At 33.3% G+C, this 14,063-nt stretch overlaps 2 protein-coding genes across 2 annotated transcripts; both read left to right on the top strand.

The window, feature by feature from the left end:
* The first annotated feature begins 255 nt into the window (after positions 1–255).
* On the top strand, positions 256–2,340 carry LOC108829910 (lysM domain receptor-like kinase 4). Its single transcript, XM_018603505.2, has one exon. The coding sequence runs from the start codon at positions 284–286 to the stop codon at positions 2,105–2,107; it is 1,824 nt and encodes a 607-aa protein (XP_018459007.2). The 5' UTR covers positions 256–283; the 3' UTR covers positions 2,108–2,340.
* Positions 2,341–2,642: 302 nt separating this feature from the next.
* On the top strand, positions 2,643–3,757 carry LOC108829911 (lysM domain receptor-like kinase 4; the record flags this gene model as incomplete). The annotated part of the gene is made up of 1 exon (XM_018603506.2): positions 2,643–3,757. A coding segment is annotated over one exon (978 nt), but the record flags the coding sequence as incomplete, so codon positions are not given.
* Between the last annotated feature and the right edge of the window lie 10,306 nt (positions 3,758–14,063).

The following is a 14,063-nucleotide window of genomic DNA, read 5'->3' as shown; positions in this document are numbered from 1 at the left end:
AGAAGAAGAAACCAAAGGCTTGTGTCAGCCTCTTTATGTCTTCTTTGGCGTTCTGAAAACAAAACAAAAATCAATTCTGTCAATGATAAATAAAAACTATATAAAAAGTTGTTATCCGTTCCACTTATGTAACGAGACTAAAATATTCAATCACCTCCATGAAGAGACCATTTCCCACTTGTCTTCCTTTTGACATTCAACAAACAGTTGACTTTTTCCACACGTTTCCTTTTAAATCCCCAGTCATCAGCCTTTTCAACGAGATCTTGCAGAATCACCAACGATGATCCTCTTCATCATCATCCTTCTCCAATGTCTCTCCTCTTTCACAACCGCTCAACAGCCTTATGTCGGACTATCAAACACCGACTGTTCCGTCATAGATAACTCAACCTCTGTCTTCGGCTACTCCTGCAACGGCCTCAACAGAACCTGCCTCACTTACGCCATTTTCCGGTCAACTCCTCGTTTCTCCACCGTCTCCTCCATCTCTTCCCTCTTCTCCGTCAACGCCTCTCTCCTCTCTTCCCTCAACAACGCGGCAACAACAACCTTCCCCACCGATCAACAAATCATCATCCCTATAACTTGCTCTTGCTCCCGCAGCTACTCCCAATCCAATCTCACCTACACGATCCGACAAGGCGACTCGTACTTCGCCATAGCGAACGACACTCTCCAGGGTCTTTCGACATGCCAAGCTCTGGAGAGACAGAACAATGCTTCGTCTCAGTCTCTGTTTCCCGGTATGAGGATCCTCGTTCCTATCCGTTGCGCGTGTCCCACGGCTAAACAAGTCGATGAAGACGGCGTCAAGTATCTCGTGAGCTACACCGTGGTGTTCGGAGACTCGGTGGATGTCATCAGCCAGAGATTCGGCGTCGAGACGAGTAAGACTTTGGAAGCTAACCAAATGTCTTTTGACGATGCTGAAATTTTCCCTTTCACCACTGTTCTGGTTCCGTTACAGAACCCTCCTTCAGATCTCAACTCCATGACTCCTCCTCCTCCACCTCCACCTCCACCTCCACCTCCGTCAGTTTCTCCTCCCCCGAGTGGTAAGAAACAGACTAGAACATGGGTTTATGTTCTTGTCGGAATCCTAGGAGGAGCTTTGGTTTTGAGTTTGATTGGTGCAGTAATGTTTTGTCTGATTAAAAATAAATCAAGAAAGAAAGAAAAACCAGAATATATAGATAGCTTCACGGCCAAGAAATCATCAATCTCCTATCAAGAATCTAATATCGATCCGCTAGATGGTTTATCAGGCATGGTGGTTGACACCTTGAAGGTCTACAAGTTCCACGAGCTGCAATCCGCAACGAGCGACTTCACATCTTCCAGCTCGCTCGGAGGGTCAGGGTACATCGGTAATATCAACGGCGACGGTGCGATGATCAAGAAAATGGAAGGAAACGCATCGGAGGAGATCAACTTACTGTCGAAACTAAACCATTTCAACATCATCCGTCTCTCCGGCTTCTGTTTACACGAAGGAGACTGGTACTTAGTCTACGAACACGCTTCTAACGGGAGCCTAAGTGATTGGATCTACGCGAAGAAGTCTCTCTTGAGCTTGACTCAGAGACTGCAAATCGCTTTGGATATAGCGACGGGGCTTAACTATCTACACAACTTCGCGGACCCTCCTTACGTCCACAGGGATTTAACCAGCGGGAGCATCTTTCTTGACTTCGAGTTTCGAGGAAAGATTGGTAACTTAGGTTTAGCTAGGTCGACGGAGAGAGATGGGGATTACGTGTTGACCAAGCATGTGGAAGGGACGAGAGGGTATTTAGCTCCTGAGTATATGGAACATGGGTTGGTCTCGACTAAGCTTGATGTTTATGCTTTTGGTGTTGTGGTCTTGGAGATTGTTACCGGTAAAGAAGCTTCTGAGTTGAAGAAAGAGATCGATGAAGGTAAGGATTTGGAGGCGTTTTTGGTTAGTGGAAGCTTCTTGCCTGAAGGGCTAGTGGGTTTTGTGGTGAGGTTAGTGATGGATTGTTTGAAGAGATATCATTTGAATCGTCCATCAATGGATGAGATTGTTCTGTCTTTGTCCAAGATCTTGACGGCTTCGAAAAGCTGGGAATCGTCTTACTAAGTTTAAGGCCCAATGGCCAATATGTTTGTAGCCTTTTTAGGCTGCATGTTAACCAAAAGGATTTTCTTTTTGTTTGTTTTTAGAAGCTTATGATCTTGTGTTGGATTTGTGGTCAGGAAAATGTTGACTGGTTTTAAGTATGAATGGGCTACACTTTGGGTTAATGAATTTTGTAAATATCAGATTTTTTAATAGTCTTAGAAAAGGCTGTAAATTCAAAAATTATTAGAAAAAACTATGAATAAAAATGTAACAAAATGAAAAAGGAAAATTCTATTGTAATGGTTCTTTAACTAAAAATTGTGATGGTTATAACTTATAAGTGTTGGATAATTAGGTAATACTTCAAAATAATTCGACAAAGCTCGTAAAAAATTTAAAGTATTACCATCGGTGTATGAAATACACTATATTTTTTTTGTTGTTAAAACAATTCTTCAGAACGATAACAATTTGGAGGTTATTGGAAAACGAATCTCACGTTTTTTTTAAAAAGAATCTCACGTTTAAAAACAAATTTTAATTCCGAATTTTGAATGGTGCAGTTATGTTCTGTCTGCTTAAGAAGGGCTCAAGAAAGAACCAAGAACAAGAAAATATAGATAGCTTCACTGCCAAGAAAACATCAATCTCCTATCAAGACTCTGATATCGATCCGCTAGATGGTTTATCAGGCATGGTGGTTGACACCTTGAAGGTCTACAAGTTCCACGAGCTGCAATCCGCAACGAGCGACTTCACATCTTCCAGCTCGCTCGGAGGGTCAGGGTACATCGGTAATATCAACGGCGACGGTGCGATGATCAAGAAAATGGAAGGAAACGCATCTAAGGAGATCAACTTACTGTCGAAACTAAACCATTTCAACATCATCCGTCTCTCCGGCTTCTGTCTCCACGAAGGAGACTGGTACTTAGTCTACGAACACGCTTCTAACGGAAGCTTAAGTGATTGGATCTACGCGAAGAAGTCTCTCTTGAGCTTGGCTCAGAGACTGCAAATCGCTTTGGATATAGCGACGGGGCTTAACTATCTACACAACTTCGCGGACCCTCCTTACGTCCACAGGGATTTAACCAGCGGGAGCATCTTTCTTGACTTCGAGTTTCGAGGAAAGATTGGTAACTTAGGTTTAGCTAGGTCGACGGAGAGAGATGGGGATTACGTGTTGACCAAGCATGTGGAAGGGACGAGAGGGTATTTAGCTCCTGAGTATATGGAACATGGGTTGGTCTCGACTAAGCTTGATGTTTATGCTTTTGGTGTTGTGGTCTTGGAGATTGTTACCGGTAAAGAAGCTTCTGAGTTGAAGAAAGAGATCGATGAAGGTAAGGATTTGGAGGCGTTTTTGGTTAGTGGAAGCTTCTTGCCTGAAGGGCTAGTGGGTTTTGTGGTGAGGTTAGTGATGGATTGTTTGAAGAGAGATCATTTGAATCGTCCATCAATGGATGAGATTGTTCTGTCTTTGTCCAAGATCTTGACGGCTTCGAAAAGCTGGAAATCGTCTTACTAAAGTAAAGGCCCAATGGCCAATATGTTTTAGCCTTTTTACGCTGCATGTTAACCAAAAGGATTTTCTTTTTGTTTGTTTTTAGAAGCTTATGTTCTTGTGTTGGATTTGTGGTCAGGAAAATGTTGACTGGTTTTAAGTATGAATGGGCTAGACTTTGGGCTAATGAATTTTGTAAATATCAGATTTTTTAATAGTCTTAGAAAAGGCTGTAAATTCAAAAATTATTAGAAAAAACTATGAATAAAAATGTAACAAAATGAAAAAGGAAAATTCTATTGTAATGGTTCTTTAACTAAAAATTGTGATGGTTATAACTTATAAGTGTTGGATAATTAGTTGATTTTCAAAAGGTGAATACTTCAAAATAATTCGACAAAGCTCGTAAAAAATTTAAAGTATTACCATCGGTGTATGAAATACACTATATTTTTTTTGTTGTTAAAACAATTCTTCAGAACGATAACAATTTGGAGGTTATTGGAAAACGAATCTCACGTTTTTTTAAAAAAGAATCTCACGTTTAAAAAAAAAATTAATTCCGAATTTTGAATGGTTTGCATTTTTCAGTTTAGTTTTGACATATATTTTCTAAAGCTATATCCCTTGATTGAAATGCATAAAAATTAGGGAGAAAGAAGAGAGAGATTGGTCGAAGTAACTTGAAGTTCGAAACTAGGATGATGAGGAACAGGCTGTTATGATTGGGTAGATAGAACACGTGGCAACTTAAGACACGTTGAATCGGACATGGACCACATATCCCACGTGGCTATGACCATCCTGGCTTTGCCACAATGACCTTATTTAAATTGAGTTTATGTTTTGTGTTCGTAGGACCACTTTATTAGTGATAGATATGAGCCAGCATCGAGTCATCCACATAAAACACATTACATTATACACACGGCGTTTAATACTATCCTCGTTAATAATTATTATTATTGTAACTTTGTATTAAAGTGAAGAGTAATAGTAAAACATGCTCCCTCGATTTCATATTAAGTTTCGTTTTTGAAAAAAAAAATTTGTTGCAAAATAAGTATCGTTTTAACATTTTAAAGTAAAATTTGTTAATTGTATTTTTCAGATTATTTTCTATCGGTTGAAATATGAATACATATATAAATAATGATGTTGTATATAAAAAATATACAAAACTAAATAATTTTTTAACATATATATATATATATCTAAAATGATATTTAATATGAAATGGAGACGCTTTTCATTCGAACTTGTCCCAAAAGTTTTAATGCTCGATATATAGATTATCCGGTCCCTCAGAATACTCAAAACATATATGTATAAATCATCTAGTTTTTTCTTTCTGTTTTTTTGTCAACAAATCATCTAGTTTTTATATTAGTAACCATTTTAAGTTTCGTAAATTTCAGAAACGACTTTGACTAGCGAGATAAGAAGACAATAATAGACATATTATATATGTGTGGTATGTTGACAAAAAGAAAATGTGTGTTTCTGCCCCCAATGAGTTGAACGAACATGTTCGGGTTGAACTTATTTTCCAGAAAAACTTTTGACATCTTTTCTCATATATATTTCACCTAAGCAAGATCTTCACTCTATATGTGATTGTATTGTACTTTTAGAGAAAAATTACTCTTTTTTTTTAATTTACTCTACGTTCAACTAAGAAACTACCAATCAAATGAAAAATAATTTAATCATTAATTTATTATTTTACTTTAGTTACTATTTAAATGAAAGTAAACCATCTTATTTTTCTCTTTTTGTTTTTGAAGTGGTAATGTCAGTTCAGCTAACCTTTTATTTTAATTATGTACTAAATTCTGACCCGTTTTTCAAAAGGGCGGGTATATTTTTTTGTTTTAATTTTTTTTTGAAAAATTAAATTTTTATATTTATATTTTTTGTATAAAAATTAAACTTTTATAAAAATTAAACTACCTATATATGATTGCTTATTTTGAAAACATAGATATTAAAAGTGGGTTTAATTGAACTTTTTATTGGGATTTGCTAGAAATATGAACATTTCGAAAATATTGGTTAGTAATAAATAAAATCCCAGATTAAAAGGTATAAAAGGTATAAAGTGGTGTACTTTGGATGTAATTAGTTAAAATCTGAACATCAATTTACGGTTACAAAGGAAAATAAAGAGTTGTGTGTTTTGCATGTAGGAAGTAAGAAACATGTTGAGTTACGGATTAGTTATATATGTATTTTTGGTCTAAGTTATATATGTATTATGATATAGGGTATATATATTAGGTAGAAGAAAAGGAACCTACAAATATGTCTGTTTCTCAAAAAATGTTTAAAAAAAAAGAAGCTGTTTTGTGATTAAACCTAGCAAGTTTGTATCATCATACCCATTACCTACACAGATTTTAATATGAAATCCTACTCACGTTAAAGTCAGTATGACAGTTTTTACCTGCAAAGAGAAGTGGGTTCCGCATAGTTTGTGGCAATTACAAATTTATAATCGTATTAGACGCCTTTATAGATATATATGCTAAACACCGCTAGATAATTATTCAAAATGTGTTTATAAATAATTGGACTGAATCTTTATCAACCGGTCATACTTCAACTTTAATAATATTGATTATATTTTTCATTTACTCTTGTTTGTCACAGTTTCATTTTTTTTTAAGCTTCATAAATTTCAGAAACGACTTTGACTAGCGAGATAAGAAGACAATAATAGACATATTATGTATGTGTGGTATGTTGACGAAAAGAAAATGTGTGTTTCTGCCCCCAATGAGTTGAACGACTTGTTCGGGTTGAACTTATTTTCCAGAAAAACTTTTGACATCTTTTCTCATAACTTTTACTCTATAACTTTTGCTCCACTTTAATTTCTCTCATTTACTCCAATGTTTTCCAGTCACACTCTATATCATTCACAGTTTTTCTTTGAAATGTAACTATTTATGCAACTAGAAAAATATAAGATAATTATTTGGTATATATATATATTCAAGATTTTTTTTTTTTGAAAAATATATATTCAAGATTTACAACACGGATTTTAGGTTACGTGGTTAGGTATTTTACACTGATTTAGTTGAAATACATTATAAATAAAATCTAAATCAACAAAACAAAAAAGATGAAAGGAAAATAATTGTGATGAATAATTTCCGTGTAATTTATAAATTAACCGATTAAATATTTATAACCCTTTAGACACCTTTATAAAATCCAATATTCAACATTAAATAGAAATAGTAAAAAACGCATATTTCTTTTTTTATATGTACTATATAGTATAAACTATAAACTATCCTTCCAACCCTAATAGTAAACAAGGCATATATATATTAACAGACTAAAATCATATAAAATAAACATTAGCAATCAGTTTTATATATTGCTAAATCTTATGTTAGTGTACCAACGTACGTTACGTTACAAGTATTTTTCTTAGTGATTTCTTTAGAAAATAGAAGTATAATATACGTATAATTAAATCGGATCTTTTATGTCCCTTGTCGATTAGTTTGGTCCATCGTACCTAATTTGAGTATTATAACGTACTTATGATATCATACATTAGATCTACAAAGGATACTCCTGTTCAAGCAAAACAACTAAGAAGTAAAAGTAATGCTTCTTCTTATTTCACTTCCGCCTCTAATCCATTATTTTCTATCTTCATGTTACATTTTGGTACCGTTTACATAATATATAAGCAAATACGTACTATTTGCATTATTAATCTATTAATTTTATCACTTGTTATAACAAAGTAATAATTGATTATGTGATCCACTGGTGGTAGCCTGATGTTAAGAAAAAAAATTGGGGTAATGCATAATCCCATCGTCCTAAGTTCAAATTCATGCCATGAACTAAATTATTTGTTTACGCCATGCGAAATGAAACTTTGTTTACGCTTCATATTAGAAAAACAGGGGTTCGATTACTCGTCAGATTTGCCCCCCCCCCCCCCCCGCGAACTATTTGAGTCTCACACAGTACAAAACAAATTGATTATGTACAATCCAATTAAAGATTTTCCACTTATATCATATGCTTTTTGTGTATCTCATGCATGGTGCTAACTAAGGATGTGAAAGGCCTGAAAACCAATTTTTATCTGATATATTCAAAGTCAAAGTTGAATTTTTTAATAATATGGACCTTTTCTTATTAGCTATACATTTGAACCATCTATTTTGACAGAGACATAATACTTATACATAACATATTTAGATTTGATATAGTCAAGATGAGCCACAATATCATGTAAGAAACGTACATGAGTAAGTTATATAGAAATGGTGCTTTATGCTTTGCAATATACTCTTATATCAAAAATGCATACAAGATATATATAATTTTTAAAATTTAATGATCAAAATATTTAAACTTTAACCTAGAATGGTCTAAAATTAAATCTATTCCAATCTTGAAAGGACAAATACAATAATATAAAAGTAAACAATTTTAAAAAGCATGTCATGCCTAGATTATGAAAATTTCCATGTACAATAAGACACATATACAAGTATTAAGAAAATATGTTCATATTTTTTTGCTAGGAAAAGATCTTCATGTTGATTCACAAATAAATGGGAAAATCGAAGACATATAGTGAGCTTGTGGTCACACCACTATATAAAGCACTCTTAAGTTGCAAAAAAAAAAAGTGTGATTAAAAGGCGGGAATAAAACAAAACAAAAGCAACTATCACCAAAGCTAGAAAACTTAAAACCAGAAAGACATAGTTTATCGATATTTAAGAAAAAAAAAGACCTTCTCCAAGCAAGAAAACGTACTAGACAATGATTAAAATTCAAAGTGTATCTATATCAAAGAGCTAAAAGAGAGAAGATAAAAAATTAAATTAAAAAGGAGAAAGGAACAATTGGATTGACACCGAGTGGACAAGAGAGTGGAATAAGAAGGGACCATCGCCTCCATTTACACAATTCCCTTTGTGTTTGTTGCATCACTTGCACATTAATTAATAATAAAAAGTATTCACATATCACCAACAAAAAATAATCAGATACTTCGTTGTAGTCTTTGGATCGACCTTCTTACTATTATTGGAGTATATGATTTGGATGGAGACAACTAAACTAGCAGTGCAGAACGAACACGTCGAAAGAAATAAATATAATTAGTGCATCCATGAAGTATCCCATATCAAAATAAGATGAGATTTTTAGTAAGAACTTGTGATAAGCTACTTGACTATTGATGTAGTCTTTGGATCGATCATCGATCTATATATTATTGGACAGAGACAAGTAAACTAGCCGTGCAGAACAAACATGTTGAACAGAAAAATATAAGTGCGCGTATGCAAAGAACCTCATATCGAAAGTAGAGGACCAGCTTAACTAGAGGGTGAGAAGTGTACGTGATAGTTTCGGAGCCCATTACACCAGGGTTCCACAATTTTCTGTTAGTTGAAAAAGGTAACATAAATTAACTTTGACAAACATATATATATATATATATATATATATTTCTTATTATTTTCAGATTTATTCATAACTATTCTAAAAGTATTACATAAAAGTAATTATTTTACTAAAAGATTCCTTAAATGTTTCTACCCAAATACCATAAAAATATTTGAATTAGAAGTTTATTATGTCAACCTGAAATTACCGAAATAAAACTAAATTTATATAGTCGATCTATTCTGAAATCTATTCTGAAATCAATTTTATCATGCGATTTAGTCAAAATAATTATTATCTAAGCAAAGCATCATCCTGAACAACATATAAAGAATCCCACATCAAAAGTTGAAATAGAAACTTGAGTGATATATATGGATAAATTCAGTCATTGTAAATAGGTCTAGATTTTTTTTTTTGAAAAAGGCTTACGGTCTAGACTTTTAATGGGAAACTTATAAAACTTAATCATAAAATAGAGTAAATGAAATAACTGGAGTATAGTTTATGAATATGAAGACAAAAAAATATATAACACTACAAACTGTGAAAATTAACTTACATTGTAACAAGAGAGTCCATTGACACTTCCATGTATCACTATTTCAGAATGGCCGTAACAAACAGAATAAACATTATGAAATAAAATTTAAATGGAGACATGTTAAATATGCTAAGAAAGGCAATTACCAAATTTTGACAAATTTCTGATATTTTATGGTTGAAATAATTTTTGGGTTCTAATCAAATTATATTGGTCAGTAATATTATCTTTACTACAAGAAAACAGTGGCCACTCCAATGACATTTACCGAGAACTTCTTTTGTGGGAAAGATCACTGACATGTTTTTGATAACTCCGATAACATACGAATTTTGTTGGAATCATCTCAAAAATTACTGATGAATCTATTTCCTCGCTGTTTTCTCGATATGTATATGTCAGGCAATTTGTCAGAAATTATGAGAAACGGGTTCCGTGGGAAGGTTTCTCAGAGCATCATTATCATTATCCTGGAACTCCATTTGGGGTTTTTTTGTCTGATTTTTAAAAAAAATCAAAAACTAACTAATCGAAGACCGTCACGTATCAGTAAGACCCGCGAACAATACAAGAATTCCAGCAAATTCGCCTCTTGGACAAGAAAAGGAAGAGGTGGGTTCTAATAAAATTGTAGGACCTACCTCTTAAGAACCCACTTAAGAAATGAAGATAATGATGCTCTCAAACGGTAATTTTTTGGGACAATCAATTTTCTGACGATCAATTAATTATTTTTTTAGATATGGCTTCGGAAAAGTAGACAATAAATTGTCGGACCTCTCTCTAGGAAATTACCGACGAGTTATTGTTCTCGGAAGATTTGATGAAAAAATTGTCATTATAGTTTCTAGCGTACATGTGATGCCAATTGAACCAAAACAAAACTTGGGTTTGTTAAAATTTCTCTATATAAGCATTTATGTGTGAGTTCATGTGTAGATCTGAACAAGAGAAATTTGAGAGCATATATACAAGTGTTTGCAGAAAATCGATTTTAAAAATTGAGATTAGATACGGCTAAAAACACTAAAAGAATTTCCAACTCATTGCTATTTTCACCTCTATAATAGCATTAAGAGGTGAAAATGCTCCAACACACCTCTATTTCTTCTTCTATAATAGAGATCTCTGTTTTTTCTTCTATTTATAGAGAAATAAATAACATTCCTCTATTTTTTACTCAAAAAAATAGAGATTGTTATTTTAGAGGAATACATTGGAGCATATCCCACATCTATTATAGAGTTCATCTATTTTAGAGGTGAAAATAACAAAATGCATTGGAGAAAGTCTAAGAAGCCATTTGAGTATACACTTCATGAGTTTCTTCGCTTCAAGTCCAGAGCTGTAAAATGGGCTCGTCCACATTTATTAGCTCATATCTATTCGTCCATTAATTATTTATGGACAAAAAATAACTATGTCATTTAAAACACGTCCATTAAGGATCAAACCCACTTAAACTCATGTAAACATAGACTGCCACAAGGTCCATAGCAGACCATATAAGTAAATTTGTTACAATACAAATTTTCTATAAATATCGCTTAAATATTCAAAACATCATAATATGTTTTTGCAATTTTTTCGGGAAAAACTCGATTTTATGATTTTGGCGGGAAAATTTGATTTTAAGTTTTTGGTGAAAAAACTCGATTTTACGATTTTGGCGGGAAACTTGATTTTGCAATTTTGGCGGGAGCGATTTTTTGATTTTGGCGGGAAAAATCGATTTAAAGATTTGCGGAAAACTTGATTTTGAGATTTTAACGGGAAAATTCGATTTTACGATTTTGGCGGGAAAATTCGATTTTGGCGGAAAAACTCGATCTTGCAATTTTGGCGGAAAACTTGAATTTATGATTTTGGCGGAAAACTTGAATTTATGATTTTGGCGAAAAATTTTGATTTTACAATTTTGACGGAAAAACTCGATTTTGCGATTTTAGTGGAAAACTCAATTTTGTGATTTTTGCGAAAAAAACTCGATTTTTCAATTTTGGCGGGAAAATTATATTTAGTGATTTTGGCAGAAATTTTGATTTTACAATTTTGGCGGAAAATTCAATTTTGTGATTTTAGCAAGAAAACTCGATTATGCGATTTTGGCATGAATATTCGATTTTGTAATTTTGACGGGGAAATTCAATTTTGCGAAAATACTTTAGTTTGATAAAGATTAAATGAATTTTTTTTTAGAAATCTTAACCTTTTGTGATTTTTGGGTGGACGATGTCAATATAGTCCAAACACATTAATGTCAATTGCCAATGTCAAGTGAATTTTGTCCATTTATAATCTACATGGACAAATAGTTATCACCAAAATAAGCCTATCTATAGATGGACATGGACAATCAATGGTCAGTTCACCTATTTGACAGCTCTAGCTTCAACAAAGAATCTGAATTTACTGAAGATGTGGAGATGTAAAGAAGATGAGGATAAAGAATATATCTATTTTAATATTGTAAAATTTAGTTTTAATGTTTCTATGCATTTGTTCTTGAGAAATTTTCTAAGATAACACTAAAATGTTTTTGTCATAAATATAGCATACAAAGAAAAAATGCCTAAAATATTCTATTAAATAGATTAATTTACGCTTATAACTCTAGGATTAACTAATCTAAAACTTAGGTTTAGAGTTAAAGGGTGGAATTTTGAGATTAAGGTTTAAAATTTTATAAAATAAAAAATAAATACTAAAATTTGAAAATAAAAATTTAAAAAATAGTTTCAAAAAGTATTTTCTAATTATAAAAAGAAAATTTGAAAAACAATTCCAAAAAAAAATTCCGAAAAAAAATTATAGAAAAACTTTGAATCTGAAACTATAAAAAGTTATTTTTATTCTTTATTTATATATTTAGAGTATAAAAGTCTTTTGTCCTCTTAAATAAACATTTTGGTCAATTTTTTCCTTATTTACTATTTTGTGACAAAAACATAGAAAATGTCTATTTAGGAGAACTGCTATTTATTCTTTTAATTCTTTACTAGATTTTGACCCGCCCTTTAAAGGGCGGGTATATTTTTTTGTTTTAATTTAATTCTCATATTTGTGTTTTCTTTGTGATTATATTTGTATTTTTCTTTGTAATCATATTTGTATATAAATCTTAATTAAAATATACTTTATTAAATAATAGAAATTTAAAAATTAATTCGGTATATTGCCGGTCGAACCCGCCAAACCGCGAATTTCAATTTTGTTTTAGTCAAAAAATATGACCTGCATAACCCGCAGACAAATAATTTGTACCATCACCTGGCCTAGGGATGTCAAAATAGGTCATGACCCATGGGTTGATCCAATCCAAATTGACCCATTAACCCAAATGAATTGTTTATTTTTGATCCAATGGGTTGATGGGTTAACAGGTTAATGGTTTAACAGGTTAATGGGTTAACAAGTTAATAGGTTAGCAAGTTAAATGGATCTATTGGGTTGGGTCAACTCTAACCCATTTAGTTTTTAATTAAAAAATGGCCAAAATCACAAAAACACATTTTCCAACAAAAACTGGAAAAGCTTAATTTCCCGCCAAAATCGAAAATGCAAATTTTCATCAAAATCGTAAAAATAACAATTTCCCGCCAAAAATTGGAAAAACGCAATTTCCCTCCAAAACCGGCAAACGAAATTTCCCACCAAAACCGGAAAAACACAATTTCCCGCCAAACCCGGAAAAACGCAATTCCCCGCCAAAACCGGAAAACGCAATTTCCCATCAAAACTAGAAAAACGCAATTTCCCGCCAAAACCGGAAAACGCTATTTCCCGCCAAAAGTGGAAAACGCAATTTCCCGTCAAAATCGGGAAAACCCAATTTCCTGCCGAAACCGACAAACACAATTTCCTGCCAAAACCGGAAAAACGCAATTTCCCACCAAAACCGGATAACGCAATTTCCCATAAAAATCGGAAAAACGCATTTTTCTGCAAAAACCGGAAAACGCAATTTCCCGCCAAAACCGGAAAACGCAATTTCCCGTCAAATTCGGAAAAACGCAATTTCCCGCCAAAACCAGAAAACGCAATTTCCCATCAAAATCGGAAAAACGCAATTTCCCGCAAAAACCAGAATACAATTTCCCGTCAAAACCGGAAAACACGATTTTCCGCCAAAACCGGACAAACGTGATTTCATGTCAAAACTGGAAAATGCAATTTCCCGCCAAAACCGGAAAACGCAATTCCCGTCAAAATCGAAAAACGCAATTTCCCGCCAAAACCGGAAAACGCAATTTCCCGGCAAAACCGGAAAAACGCAATTTTCCGCCAAAACCGGAAAAACGCAATTTCCCGCCAAGATCCAAAAATGCAATTTCCCGCAAAACCGGAAAACGTAATTTTCTGCAAAAACCGGAAAAATGCAATTTCCCGCCAAAACCGAAAAACCTATTTTTTGCCAAAATCGGAAAACGTAATTTTCTGCCGAAACCGGAAAAACGCAATTTTCCGCAAAAACCAGAAAAATA

This window comes from Raphanus sativus, chromosome 4 (assembly GCF_000801105.2).
Source record: "Raphanus sativus cultivar WK10039 chromosome 4, ASM80110v3, whole genome shotgun sequence".
In the NCBI taxonomy this organism is placed as follows: domain Eukaryota; kingdom Viridiplantae; phylum Streptophyta; class Magnoliopsida; order Brassicales; family Brassicaceae; genus Raphanus; species Raphanus sativus.
This window is presented reverse-complemented; position numbering and strand designations above follow the sequence as displayed.

Excerpts from the sequence above, each read along its gene's own strand:
- LOC108829910 (XM_018603505.2), top strand. The coding sequence starts at position 284 with ATGATCCTCTTCATCATCATCCTTCTCCAATGTCTCTCCTCTTTCACA.